Source organism: Scardinius erythrophthalmus (genome assembly GCF_964197995.2).
Source record: "Scardinius erythrophthalmus genome assembly, chromosome: 10".
NCBI classification, from domain to species: Eukaryota; Metazoa; Chordata; class Actinopteri; order Cypriniformes; family Leuciscidae; genus Scardinius; species Scardinius erythrophthalmus.
The window spans coordinates 37448779-37460868 of NC_138230.1; the positions used below are offsets into that span (position 1 = coordinate 37448779).

Here is a 12090-nt window from a genome sequence, read left to right on the forward strand (position 1 = left end):
ATTTTACAATCTGGAATATTACTGAATATACTGGTAGACATCCTCTCTCGGTCTCCCTCTTTTCACTTTCTAAACAACTCACCGTGTCTCCATTTGCCTGCGCACTCCGCTCCACCTCTCGGTGAGCTGGTGTGCTTTCTCCTGGTAGCGGTCCAGTTCAGGGCTGCGGTCAGAGTGTAACTGGCTGAGCTGGCTTCCGACCTCTCTAGCCTGCTGGACCTCTAAACTCAGACTCTGGAATATGTGATCCTGTTCCTCCAGCTCTGAATGCCATTTCTGCAAGTGTGAAATGCAGAGTATGAAATGCAATCAAAACTGTAAAGTCGCCTCTCGACTATTTTTGACAAACAACAAACTGCAAGTCCTTAGAATATCCAACACAGAGTAGTACAGGAGCAGCGTAGAGTTACAATTTGAGCTTCAGGTTTGTTCAAATATTTGAACTTTTGCTGCTAGACCATATGTGGCCACATGACCGGATGTATTACTAATCAAAACTATGGAGCCTGAGGTGAGAAATATTTTTGCACTTTTCTTTAAACTCTATTTCAGAAAAATTGGCAGTTATGAATAATGTCCGAAATAAGTATTTTATAATTAAATAACTATTTGAGTTGATTAGCCCTAGAAAATCTAGTAGGCTTTTCTTTCACATTGGCGGTCATTTGTTGTGTGTGGATATATTCATACGTTCATAATTTTTTCATTTTCCATGGTGAATAAGAGGAGGGTAGTGGCTGCTTCATGACCAGTTTGAAAGCTCTGTGCGACTGCCACTTGGGGGCGAAATGTGACAATTGTATGCAAATATTGGAGATAGTGAAAAGGTGGCTTCAATGACAAATACATTTTTTTTTAACAGTCACTTGTCGCCATCTACTGGTGTAATGATGTAACTGATACAATCTTTATTTGAAGCATCAAGTTACTTACAAAAGTTGATTTACTCTATATTTTGATCGTTACCATAGACATAGACACTGTTTATAGAGCTGGTAAGTCCCTTCCGCTAACCCCACTGGACCTCTAGGTTGAAAAAACGTCAATGCAAGTGAATGTGAGAAAATAATTATTTTCTGGTCCCATTTGAATTTTTCCATGAATGTGAACATATGTTGTCTGTGAATTTTTAATATAATTTTTCGTGTGAAGCATGCTACAATTTAGCGGGTAGAAGTTTGATACGGTTAGACTTTGTGTGAGAGCACTTTGTGGACTACAACTCTTCGCTGCTTTCGACGCGTTTCTGAAGAAAGAACAGCCCATTTGGTTTGAATGGTGACATTTGGGTACAAAACACACAGGCATCTCGATCTGTCTCCATAGATTATCGCAGCATTAGCACTGTGATTTGACAAGTGGAGGGAAAATGTGTTATGGGGTGACGTCACATAGGCGACATGTAGTCTTTCTCGTTATGTCTTTTCCACAACTGCTAGCCAAAGAATCATACAATATACTGTCAAACTCGTAACATGAAAAATTATAGAAAAGATTCACAGACAACATACGTTCACATTCATGGCACAATTCAAACGGGACCAGAAAATAATTATTTTCTCACATTCACTTGCATTGACGATTTTTCAACCTAGAGGTCCAGTGGGGTTTTACGGATGGGCGGGACTTACCAGCTCTATATACAAACTATAAACTGTGTCATAGTACTTCTGTGAAATCTGAATTATAGTAACACAGAAATAATGATACCGTGTGGTCGAAAACACAACGCCAACACAGATTTGAATACTCCGTTTTGATCTTACTAAAGGTTTAATAGACATAGCCGAATCGTTGTCATTTAGGAATAAGATTCTGTGGATGTTTGAATCAAGTTCAAAGCAAAATCTTTTAACGATTAATCGTGCAGCTGTAGTTGAGATATTAATCAGCTAGTGAAGTGTCTGTGTGTCTCACCTTTAACTGCTCTCCCAAGGCCTGGATTGCAGCAGTATCAGCGGGCACAATATCCTCTTCACTTAGTCGACTCTCATTCTTTCTCACTTGACTTTCTGCAGCCTGCAGGCTTCTCATCAACACATCTACCGTCTTCAGTCTGGCAGATGCAAAAAAAAGACACTCAAATCATGTTTGTCGTTAACGTTAAAAAAGGCTTGATGACTAATTAGGGTAGAGTACATGCATATATGTATTGAAATGCCTTTGTGCACTAACTTTTGCAGATAAACGGAGGAGAGGGAGTTGAGTTTCTCAATGTGCTCTACGGCCAGGTTGAGCTCAGAGCGTAGGACAGGCACACTGGAAGAGGTAGGCTTCTCCTCAAAGAAGCTCACGCAGCGACGAGACACCTCGCCCAAATCTGACTGAAGACCCTTTAAATCCTGCTGTAGCTTCTGCAACACCATTAAAATTCTTAAGATTACATTTATAAAGACTCCATGAAAATGCCATTTAAATGTCCATGTCTGTTAGATTTGAGATAATCTGCTAGTGTTCTCCTAAAAGTTGTCAAAATTAATTTGCAATCAGAGGCATAGCCTATTTTTTGTCCGATAAAATGCTTACTAATATGTTCCCATAGCCTTAAATGTCTCTGGCTACGAAGTAGAAAACAGTGACATAAACAGCCTAAAAGTTATTTAAAAAAAAGATATATACATTTCTTATTTATATATTATAATTTCTTATTTTAATGGAACATATGTCGAACAAAAGAAAAAAAAACTGTGCTCGTAAAATCCTTTAATTAGGAAATAAACTGAAAAAGAAATACAGATATATTTAAAATTATTTTAATTATTTCATAAATAATAGAATAATGAAATGTATAAAAACCAAACCTAATAAAAAGGACAAAAGCACATAAAATTACTAAAACAAACTAAAACTAAAATTTAAAACAAAAATAAAAGCTACTTCAAATAAATTGAATACTATAATAGTCTATAAATAACAGTATTTGATCACTGTCAGCAACATACTGCAAAATATTTAATCAAAAAGGTTTTTTTTTTTTCTTTTTTAATTAACAGTATTTTCAATTAATCGGACTGGTTTATGTACATCAGCTAAAAACTGCAGTACAGACTGACCACTGATTGCCCAGTAGAGGGAGCAGTAGTGTTGATCAGACTCACCTCTTGCTCTGCTATGTGAACTGCATTGTCTGCAACATCTCCTGATATTGTGCTGGGGTGTGGAGTCTGTATGCCTTGCATCAGCCTGCTCTCTGCCTCCTCTAGGTGTGACTTGATGCTCTGCAGCTCTGAGAGGTAAGCACGAGAGGCCAACTCATCCTTCTCCACTGAAAGATAAAAATAACACTGAGCACCATGTCATATGGTTTCGTAACATGATTAATACACACAGACACAGTAACCTTCTTACCTGTCTCCAAAGAGACCAGCAGCGCTTGGCAATGTTCACGGCAGTTCTCAGCTTCTCTCTCTATCTCACGCCGTTCAGTCGGTGTGAAAAGCGCGCTCTCACGACTATCCGTAAGGAAGTCGGACAAGTGGGCGTCCAGGTTGTTTAAAGCCTGCTGCCTCTCTGCTGGGGCCTGCAAGCGCATCTAGAGAGACAGACACATGATTATGAATAACGTCTGAAAGAGTTCCAATAAGAGAGGGAAACTGAATGAACTTTGGTACTAACTGTGTCCAGACTCCAGGAGGAAATATTTATTATGTCTTTCTGCAGGTAGTTGCAGGAGACTACGCTCTTCATGTTAACATGCAGCTGGTGCCATAGAGACATGACGTTCTGGTACATCTGCTCCATTCTATGCACAGATAAAAAAAAAAACAATTATTATCTTACAAAGTTTATATAGTTGTTTATGCAACAAAGACAATACAATATCAAAATGAATGCTCTTTACTTTCTTTTTAAATGTCCCTTGTTTTATAGTGCGCAATTCATCATTCAAAATAAAAATAATTTATATAATATTAATTCATATTTTGATTTTCTGTTTTTATTTTAACTTTAGTTTGAGGTTTAGCAATTTTTTTATGTGCATTGCTAATTTTTTTTATATTTGTTTAATATTTCTATTCAGCTTAAATGTATTTTTATTTCAGTTTTAGTATTATTAGTACTTATTTGTCAAGTTTGTTTTGTTCAAGTTTTTTCATTTAATATTTATATTTTAATTTATTATAGCTTTATTTCAATGAATGAAAATGATTGTTAACCATTTTAGTTTACAATAACAATACTGGTTTGCCCACAAAACACCTGGGATGTACCTACACAGTTGCTAGAATTGCTAGGTGGTTTTTAGGGCATTCTGGGTGGTTACTTGCAGGGCCAAACATTACATAAACATGGCATGTTATTTCTAGTGTGTGTGAGACCCTCATTAACGTGTTTATTGGGAACATTTAAGGATCTGAGTACTGTACCTGCTGGCAGTGTCGATGGCTTCCTGGTTAGGGGGAGGAATGGTGAAACACACAGATGGAACCATGGCCTCATTTCCTGTAGGACTGATGACCTTCCACTTAGTCCTCTGAGAGTTATCCTCCAATACACATTCCTCTCCTTTGCTGATTGTGATCTGAGATAGAGAGATGGAGATAGAAAGAGAGTGATAGAGAAAAAGAGATGGAAGAAATATAACAGGTAAGGGAAAGAGGATTTGAAAAATTTAGCAAAAAAAGCAGAACTGATGGTCAATGTTGGTTAAAAAGTAAAGGGATTTAAAATATTAACCAAAGGATGAGGAATAAAATGTTAATGCTAATGGCCTTCATATGAGTTGAATTACATGAAATATGAATTTCATGGAATAATGCCTTCTGTGCTAACATATCTTTACAACTGACAAAAAAAAAAAAAAAAAAAAAAAAAAATTCAAAAGCTCTAATCTTGTTCACTTTAATGTCAAATTACAGTTGCTTTTGTAGCCTAGCTTTGCCTTAGGCTAACATGAAAGCTAAACGCATCAATAACGCTTAAGGCAACACAATTAAAAGCATCCTGAGTCATTTAAGCAAATTAAAAATCAAAGAGAACATGTGAGAGCACTTTCTAGTGCCCCACCTCAACTCTCACCCTATCCCCTTGCACACAGTGAACATTATACTTTTTTTATATATATTACGTATGAATTAAATTAAATCTAACAGAGGGTAACCACCTGTGTGACTGATAAATACAATAGAATTAAAATGACATAGCAAGTCTACATGCAACATGCTCCCACCACGGAAAATTGATGACATTTTGGGCTGGAATAAAAACACCTAATACATAATATATATGCCCTATTTCACATTAACAGTGTATGGGACGCCTGAGGTAAAGCAGGGGTCCCTTGTGTGCAGGGCCAGGCCAGAGAGCAAAGGTCAGAGGAGAACGGTCGGCAATAGTACCTGAGAGTTGGCCTTGCCCAGCCCCGCAGACACACATAAAGAGGAAGGGAGAAGGAAGGGAACAGAGAGAGAAAGATGGGGTTAAATGGAGGGATAAAGAAAAAAAAGAGGAGGGCAGAGAAAAGGGGGGTGGGAAGGGGATAGGGAGGGAGAAAGAGATTACTTTCAGGCATTTAGCAGTCCTCGCCTGACTGAAATAATGCGATCAGGAAAAGAAACGGGGCCACAGCTGGGAGAGTGATTGAGTGTTTATGAGTATTCTGCATAAAAATGAATACTCAATAAATGACAGCCTCTTATTTCATCATTTCAATTAAGAAGAGTATGCGAAATGTGTGAATGAAAAGCAACGAAATGGCAGATTAGATATGCTACAGCAGGTTTGTTCATCACTCATGATATGCCGCACCTCCACTTTGCCAGGATTCTTTGCTTACAGCTAAGTTGGCACACAAAGGACAGATTCTCTGGAAATATCTTGGTCAATTGCACCTTTTCCCCATCTACTTGCCTTCACAGCTCCAGGGTGGTTTATGACTAAATATGTGCAGATGGTCTCTGGCTAGCACCCTGAGTGGAGCAGAAGATGAAAACTAAAAGACGGTTTTCAAGTGGGGTAGGATTGGGACACAAATGTAAAGCTCTGAAAAACCGAATTAGGATCACATTTATTTTCCAAATGTGATCATAGCTCAGTTCTTAAGAGCATAAGGATCAATGCAGGGTTGTGATGTGATAAGATAAGGCAAAGCGAGCAGGTTGTGATGGTGAGATATCCGAAGCATGTTATACCTCTATTTGTCGGTAGTCACAGATGGCACGGATGGGCGTGGTGGTGCCCAGGTTACTCTCTGCACTGCGTGGGCGGAGCTGGACTACAGACTTGGCCCGGCCTACAAGGCTGGCCACTGTGCTGCGGTATTCAATCAATTGTTCTTTCTCCTCCTGAAAAATAAAATAAATAAAGTCAAACAAGCAGTCCAACTGTAAACCAGTGTTGCATTGATTATTTTTTGTGATCTGTAAATTAATGAGTAAAGTAACATTTCTTTTAAATGTACAAAATATCTGAGATACTTTTTCAAATAAGTAACGCAAGTTACTTTGCTTTCCCATTTATTGACTGACACCATTCCTGTCCGCAATGTTCAGAGAAATCGTGAGTGAGGTGCAGAGGCGTTGTGTGTATAAACATGATGATTGTTATAGTTCTAGACTATTGTTTAAACATGAATTTACTATCTCACTTGCACAAAAAACATTCAATATTCCTCAAAATGAATAAAAACCATGAAATGCAAACTCAAAATAGTAAGCAAACATGCAATAATTAAATGCTAAATAATACTTTATGTATTTAACCTCACTTTATTAACCAATGTCTTTGCTGCTGACATTTGATGATCCAAATCAACCATACCAATAAGCAAAAATGACTTTAGTTAATTTTTTTTCTTTTAATTACGTTTTTTTTTTATTCCTGAAGAGAGAATGTTGTATTTTCTTCTCCTGCATCCTATTCTTCTGCAATCCAGATTGGCAGCAGATTCATTTCACTTTTGGTGTGAAAAGGACGTTACATTTGCCAAATATAGAACTGTTTTTTTATATATTAAAAAACAAACAAGCGACCCCAGCAGGTCAGAAAATTTACAGAAAAGTAACGTAACACATTATTACTTTCCAGAAAAAGTAACTAAGTAATGCAATTTGTTATTTTTAAGGGGGTTACACATTATTGTAACACATTACTTTCGCCAACACTGCAGTTAAAATGTTTTGATGTTGTACTATTAGTGGCCATAATAATTTTTTCCTGTAGTGAGCAAACATGTCTGAAAAATATTGTAAAAAAAAAAAAAAAAAAAGTCTTAACTCAATAAATATTTAAATGTATGAATCAGAATATAATTCTTTAATTAATGCGTTCATGATAATAAATATACATTTTCTCGCAAAAATAGCTTAATGACTTTCAAAATATCTTTAAGAACATTTAAGGCCATCACTGATATTCTTCCCTGGGTTATTATTTGCTTAGCTTTCATTGTAATAAAATTAATGATTAATACGTGGTATGACACTTCCATGAACAGCTCATAAGGGATTCATTAGCTCTGGCATTGGGAAGCAGAGGCTGACAGGAAGATTTAATAACACAATGCTCTCTGCAAGAACTTACATGTGGTATTAAATTTGACTGCATATCAACATGGGGTCAGAGTTCATCAAAAGCATAGAGGTTTTTCAGAGCAACAACAAGAGTGAAATTATGGCAAACATGCCAAAACCTTATTTGAGGGATATAAACTGTTACTGGTCATATACGTAAACAGTGGGGATTTTTGGTGAGCCATCTGTCAAATGCTTACTCAAAATCATCTCCTAGTGAGAGCTGGAGGCGATGTAGAACACAAACTGCCACAAAGGACGGTTCAAGTTTATGTCAAACATAAAGAATTTAATTGAAGAATCTTATGCTTAATTATAAATAACCACACAAATAAATGACTTTTGATGGTGCTTGTTTAATTTACTTAATTATGAACTAATGCAACTTTTCTTGAACTTTAAAATTTTTCTTAATGTCATTGTTACATGATTATTTTTTGTTTTTAAAGAAAAAAACAACCAATAGCCAATATTTTCTTAAAATAAAAAGTGTTGTAAAAAAATATATTGGAAAATGAGTAGAAGTAAGCATAGTACAAGTATTAATAAAATCTAGTAATTTTTTACACTGTTACATAATACGGAGAGGAAGAGGGAGAGGGAGAGGGAGAGGGAGAGGGAGAGGGAGAGGGAGAGGGAGAGGGAGAGGGAGAGGGAGAGGGAGAGGGAGAGGGAGAGGGAGAGGGAGAGGGAGAGGGAGAGGGAGAGGGAGAGGGAGAGGGAGAGGGAGAGGGAGAGGGAGAGGGAGAGGGAGAGGGAGAGGGAGAGGGAGAGGGAGAGGGAGAGGGAGAGGGAGAGGGAGAGGGAGAGGGAGAGGGAGAGGGAGAGAGAGAGAGAGAGAGAGAGAGAGAGAGAGAGAGAGAGAGAGAGAGAGAGAGAGAGAGAGAGAGAAAATTCTAATGGCTAGGGTTATTTTTACCAATTAAATTACAGTATTAATTTGGGAAGATAATCCATCCCATCTACTTTTTATTGCATTCATGCCCTATTTAACTGTAATGCACTTGTGCCAGCTCTGGGTTTCTCTTCCGTATGGCCAAAGAGGATATGCCCATTGCTGTGTTTGCTCTTGTGCAACCCCTCTCTCATGGTGCCATCTGTCATATGTGCACTCATTGAGCTCAAAAATTAAAATTCCTAAACTAAGTAGTATACACTGTAAAATCTCCTATGAACAAGTGTTTTATTTATATGTTTTAAAGGCTGATTGTGCACACATTTTTTTTTTTTATAAGAGGGTACACCCACCATGGAGTCCTGCAGCAGATCCTCCAATCTGCCAAGTCTGCTGTTTTTATCACAGGTGTACTGTCTCTTAATGGTGTCTTGTAGCTGACGTAGAAAGCTTTCACAGTCCCGTGAATCACTCATAAACTAAAACAAAGTCATTAAAACCCAGAAAATGTAATTTAAAGCAGAAATGTATACATAAATAATTTTTTTAATGCTTTTCCATTGAAAAGCTTGACTTAGTACCTGGAAGTAGGCAGTGTTGTCCTTGAGGTGCTGCTCCACACATATGCAGAGCTCTTTAATCCACTGCCACTGTGTCTGCAGGGCAGCACTGTAGGCCTATGATCAGAGAGGTCAACAGGTCAGGATTGAGCACCAAATCTGGTTTCAAACCATTTTTACTGTGTCTGAGAGCGACATACTGAGTTCACTGCGTGAAAATTTGATCATATTGGTCAACAACTCACCTCCACTGTTTGTTTGGCTGGGTGGTTTTCTTGACACATGTGGTCAGCTGTCTCCTGGAGGGAGCGCATCACTTCCTGTTTTTCTTCTAGCTCTGACCTCATGTCCTGAGAGAGGTTAAGGAGATCAAAAGATATTGCTCAATCCCCAAAAAATCTAATCTTAACTACACTTAAATCGGCATGAAACGAAAATTCGCCCTATTTTGTAAATGCATGTCATTGATTTTACTGTAATCAATTCATCCATGTCTGTTTAATTTTTGCAAATTTTGACCTCATCATTTTTAAACAAAATATCATAACTCTATCTTCTATTAAAAACGACAATCACTTCTCCAATCACTTAGTCGGCTTAAACTCTGGCCCTGCAAGCTGACGTTCATGAGCGCAATGCCCACATCTCAAAAGCCAATCAACAAGATGCAGAGAACCAAGCCCTGACTAATATTTTTTCTTTTTCGATAATCCATTTCACTTACATTTCCAATTCAATTCCATTTCTGTTTCATCATGACTTTAAATAATCATGAAGTAGTTTTGAAACTGAGGGCAAACACATACAGCCCTAAATATTATAAGAGAAATGTTTAAAGAAAATATACATGAAGGGGCAAAAAACATTAAGTAATAAAGACTAAATCAGTAAAGGAACATAGCCAGAGGTAGTGCATCTTTCTATAGATGGATTCTTACAGCATATTGCTCTCTTTTGGCAGCCATGTTGGTGTTGCCGTCACTCCAGTCGAAGGCCAGCTCCTCCTCCTCCCTCTCATTGAGCCAGATCAGCTCCTCAGTGCAATGGGACACAAAAGCTCGAAGGCTCTCCAGGCAACGCAGTCGCCATGACGAATGTTCCTGCGACAACACAAAACGACATTTATAACACTGGCCATATAACGCGGCCAACTGCTCAGTCTGATGCTTTCCCCGTGGTAAGCACCCTTGGTCTTTTGAACAATTGCATGTTTTCATGGAGAACTGATTTGGTTAAATTATGGAGACGTGTGTGGGTGTGGGTATATGTCAAGAGCAGGTGTTTTGGGTACTCTTAAGCATGTCACACAAGCATTCTGTATTCTGCCTTTGTAAGGACACACTCTGTCACACCCTAATGAGATTAGAGAAGAGTAATATACATAATACAGAGTATAATGAACTCAAATACACTCACACATGTCTGCTTATCATAATTCTAAAGCAGGAAAAACTCACCAGCAGTTTGCAATACTGGTTCTCCAACTTGGACAGAGTCTCAGAGTAACTGCTACGTAAATTAGGCGAGACCCTTGACTGAGGAAGAGAGAACATGAAGAAATAAATGATTCTGTCTGCAAAAGTGTTCAGTTCGCAATACATAAGCTTTAAGTCCATTCACACCAATTCTGATTTGCCTGGTTGGTTGTGCACCTGGCATGTTTTAAAACAAGTACTGACAAGTTCTTAATTTCCTTGGCAACTAATTGTTAAATAAATAGAGCTTTTATTTTGGTGAAAACCACAGGAAGACCTTTTTAAGCTTCTGATTTTCACATAACAAATATAAAAATGATTCTCATTACAAGATGTTGGCACACCGTATCATGAGCTGCTCATGTGTAAATGAACACATTGTCACACTACTCGCATTTGCCACTTGGCGCATTCTAATTTTGGACACCATATACAATCTACAAAGCTTCGATCTGTCACTTGCACAGATGCACCTAAATATTTTTTTACAGTCACAGTAATTTTCATTCGCAAATTGTCAGTTGATCTGACTGGAGCCATTTTTTCAAGTGCATTCCAGTTTTGTGTGCAGTATGCACAAGACACTCAGTGAACAGGCCTGCTTGCAGTCTGTGTACATGCTGCCTGTAGCGGAGCCTATATCAGAATTGGTTTGAAAGGTCCTTTAATACCAAGACCTCATAGTTCATGTACCTCATAATTTCGAGCCTCTTTGAGGCTATTGAGTAGATCCTCCACTGCTGTGTGAATGATGTGGTGGTCCTGCAGGTGCTGTTCTACAGACGGCAGATCAGAACCCCACTCGGCTCGCTCCAGTAGGTCCTGTGTCGCTTCAACCCATCCCAGCAGCTCATAGATGAAGCGCAGACTGCCTTCATCTTCAGAGGAGGACATGGCTACCAGATCTGCACGAGACATTGGCCGCCTGAGCAAAGACGCCGCAGCACCCACTGCTCCCAGCAGTGTCTGTGCTCCGAGTGTAGTCAGACCTCCTGGGGACCCCTTCTGACCCAAGTGCTCTTCCAGCAGACCCCCTGTGGAGAAATGACCCTTCCTGTACACACTGGCACACTGCAGGCGCATAGAGACCAGCTCCTCCTGCAGACATGACACCCTACAAGAGAGAAATGACCTTGAGTAAGACTGCTGGATGGAAAAAAGATTTATTTTTCTGCAAAATAGGAAAGACATCATTGAAGTAATCCATGTGACTCCAGTGGTTTCACCTCATGCGTTGTGGTGCTGCCCCTACTGGATTGCAGGTCAATATTTTTGTAAATAAAGTGGTAAATTAAGTTTTTTTTGTTTTTAGGTTAAACCACTGGAGTCACATGGATTACTTTAATGATGTCTCTCCTATTGTTCTGGACCTTGAATGTGTAAATTGCGTTGCTCGCAATGGAGGGACTGAGAGCTCTCGGATTTCATCAAAAACATCTTCATTTGTTTACCGAAGATGAACAAAGGTCTTACGAGTTTGGAAAAACATGAGGGTGAGTAATTAATCACAAAATTTCCATTTTGGGGTGAACTAACCCTTTATAATAATTGTGAATAATTTTAATTGTGATAACTGTGATTATTGTTCACAGTACAGAAATCTCTCCCTCTTTTCTGTCAATCAAATTAATCTTTAATAACTGTCAACA

General features: G+C 38.4%; 1 protein-coding gene across 15 annotated transcripts in view; it reads right to left on the bottom strand.

Moving 5' to 3' along the window:
* Nucleotides 1-12090, bottom strand: part of macf1a (microtubule actin crosslinking factor 1a) — a 177819-nt gene that overhangs the window by 86957 nt on the left and 78772 nt on the right. For all 15 annotated transcript variants that reach the window (XM_081377086.1, XM_081377085.1, XM_081377089.1 and 12 more), the window contains 14 exons: nucleotides 11135-11555; nucleotides 10424-10501; nucleotides 9905-10066; nucleotides 9212-9316; nucleotides 8988-9083; nucleotides 8760-8885; nucleotides 6132-6284; nucleotides 4368-4522; nucleotides 3616-3742; nucleotides 3349-3532; nucleotides 3099-3265; nucleotides 2176-2354; nucleotides 1918-2056; nucleotides 83-276 (listed from right to left, as the gene is read on the bottom strand). In XM_081377086.1, the coding sequence (XP_081233212.1) occupies nucleotides 83-276; nucleotides 1918-2056; nucleotides 2176-2354; nucleotides 3099-3265; nucleotides 3349-3532; nucleotides 3616-3742; nucleotides 4368-4522; nucleotides 6132-6284; nucleotides 8760-8885; nucleotides 8988-9083; nucleotides 9212-9316; nucleotides 9905-10066; nucleotides 10424-10501; nucleotides 11135-11555 (2286 nt within the window). The remainder of the gene's footprint in view (nucleotides 1-82; nucleotides 277-1917; nucleotides 2057-2175; nucleotides 2355-3098; nucleotides 3266-3348; nucleotides 3533-3615; nucleotides 3743-4367; nucleotides 4523-6131; nucleotides 6285-8759; nucleotides 8886-8987; nucleotides 9084-9211; nucleotides 9317-9904; nucleotides 10067-10423; nucleotides 10502-11134; nucleotides 11556-12090) is intronic.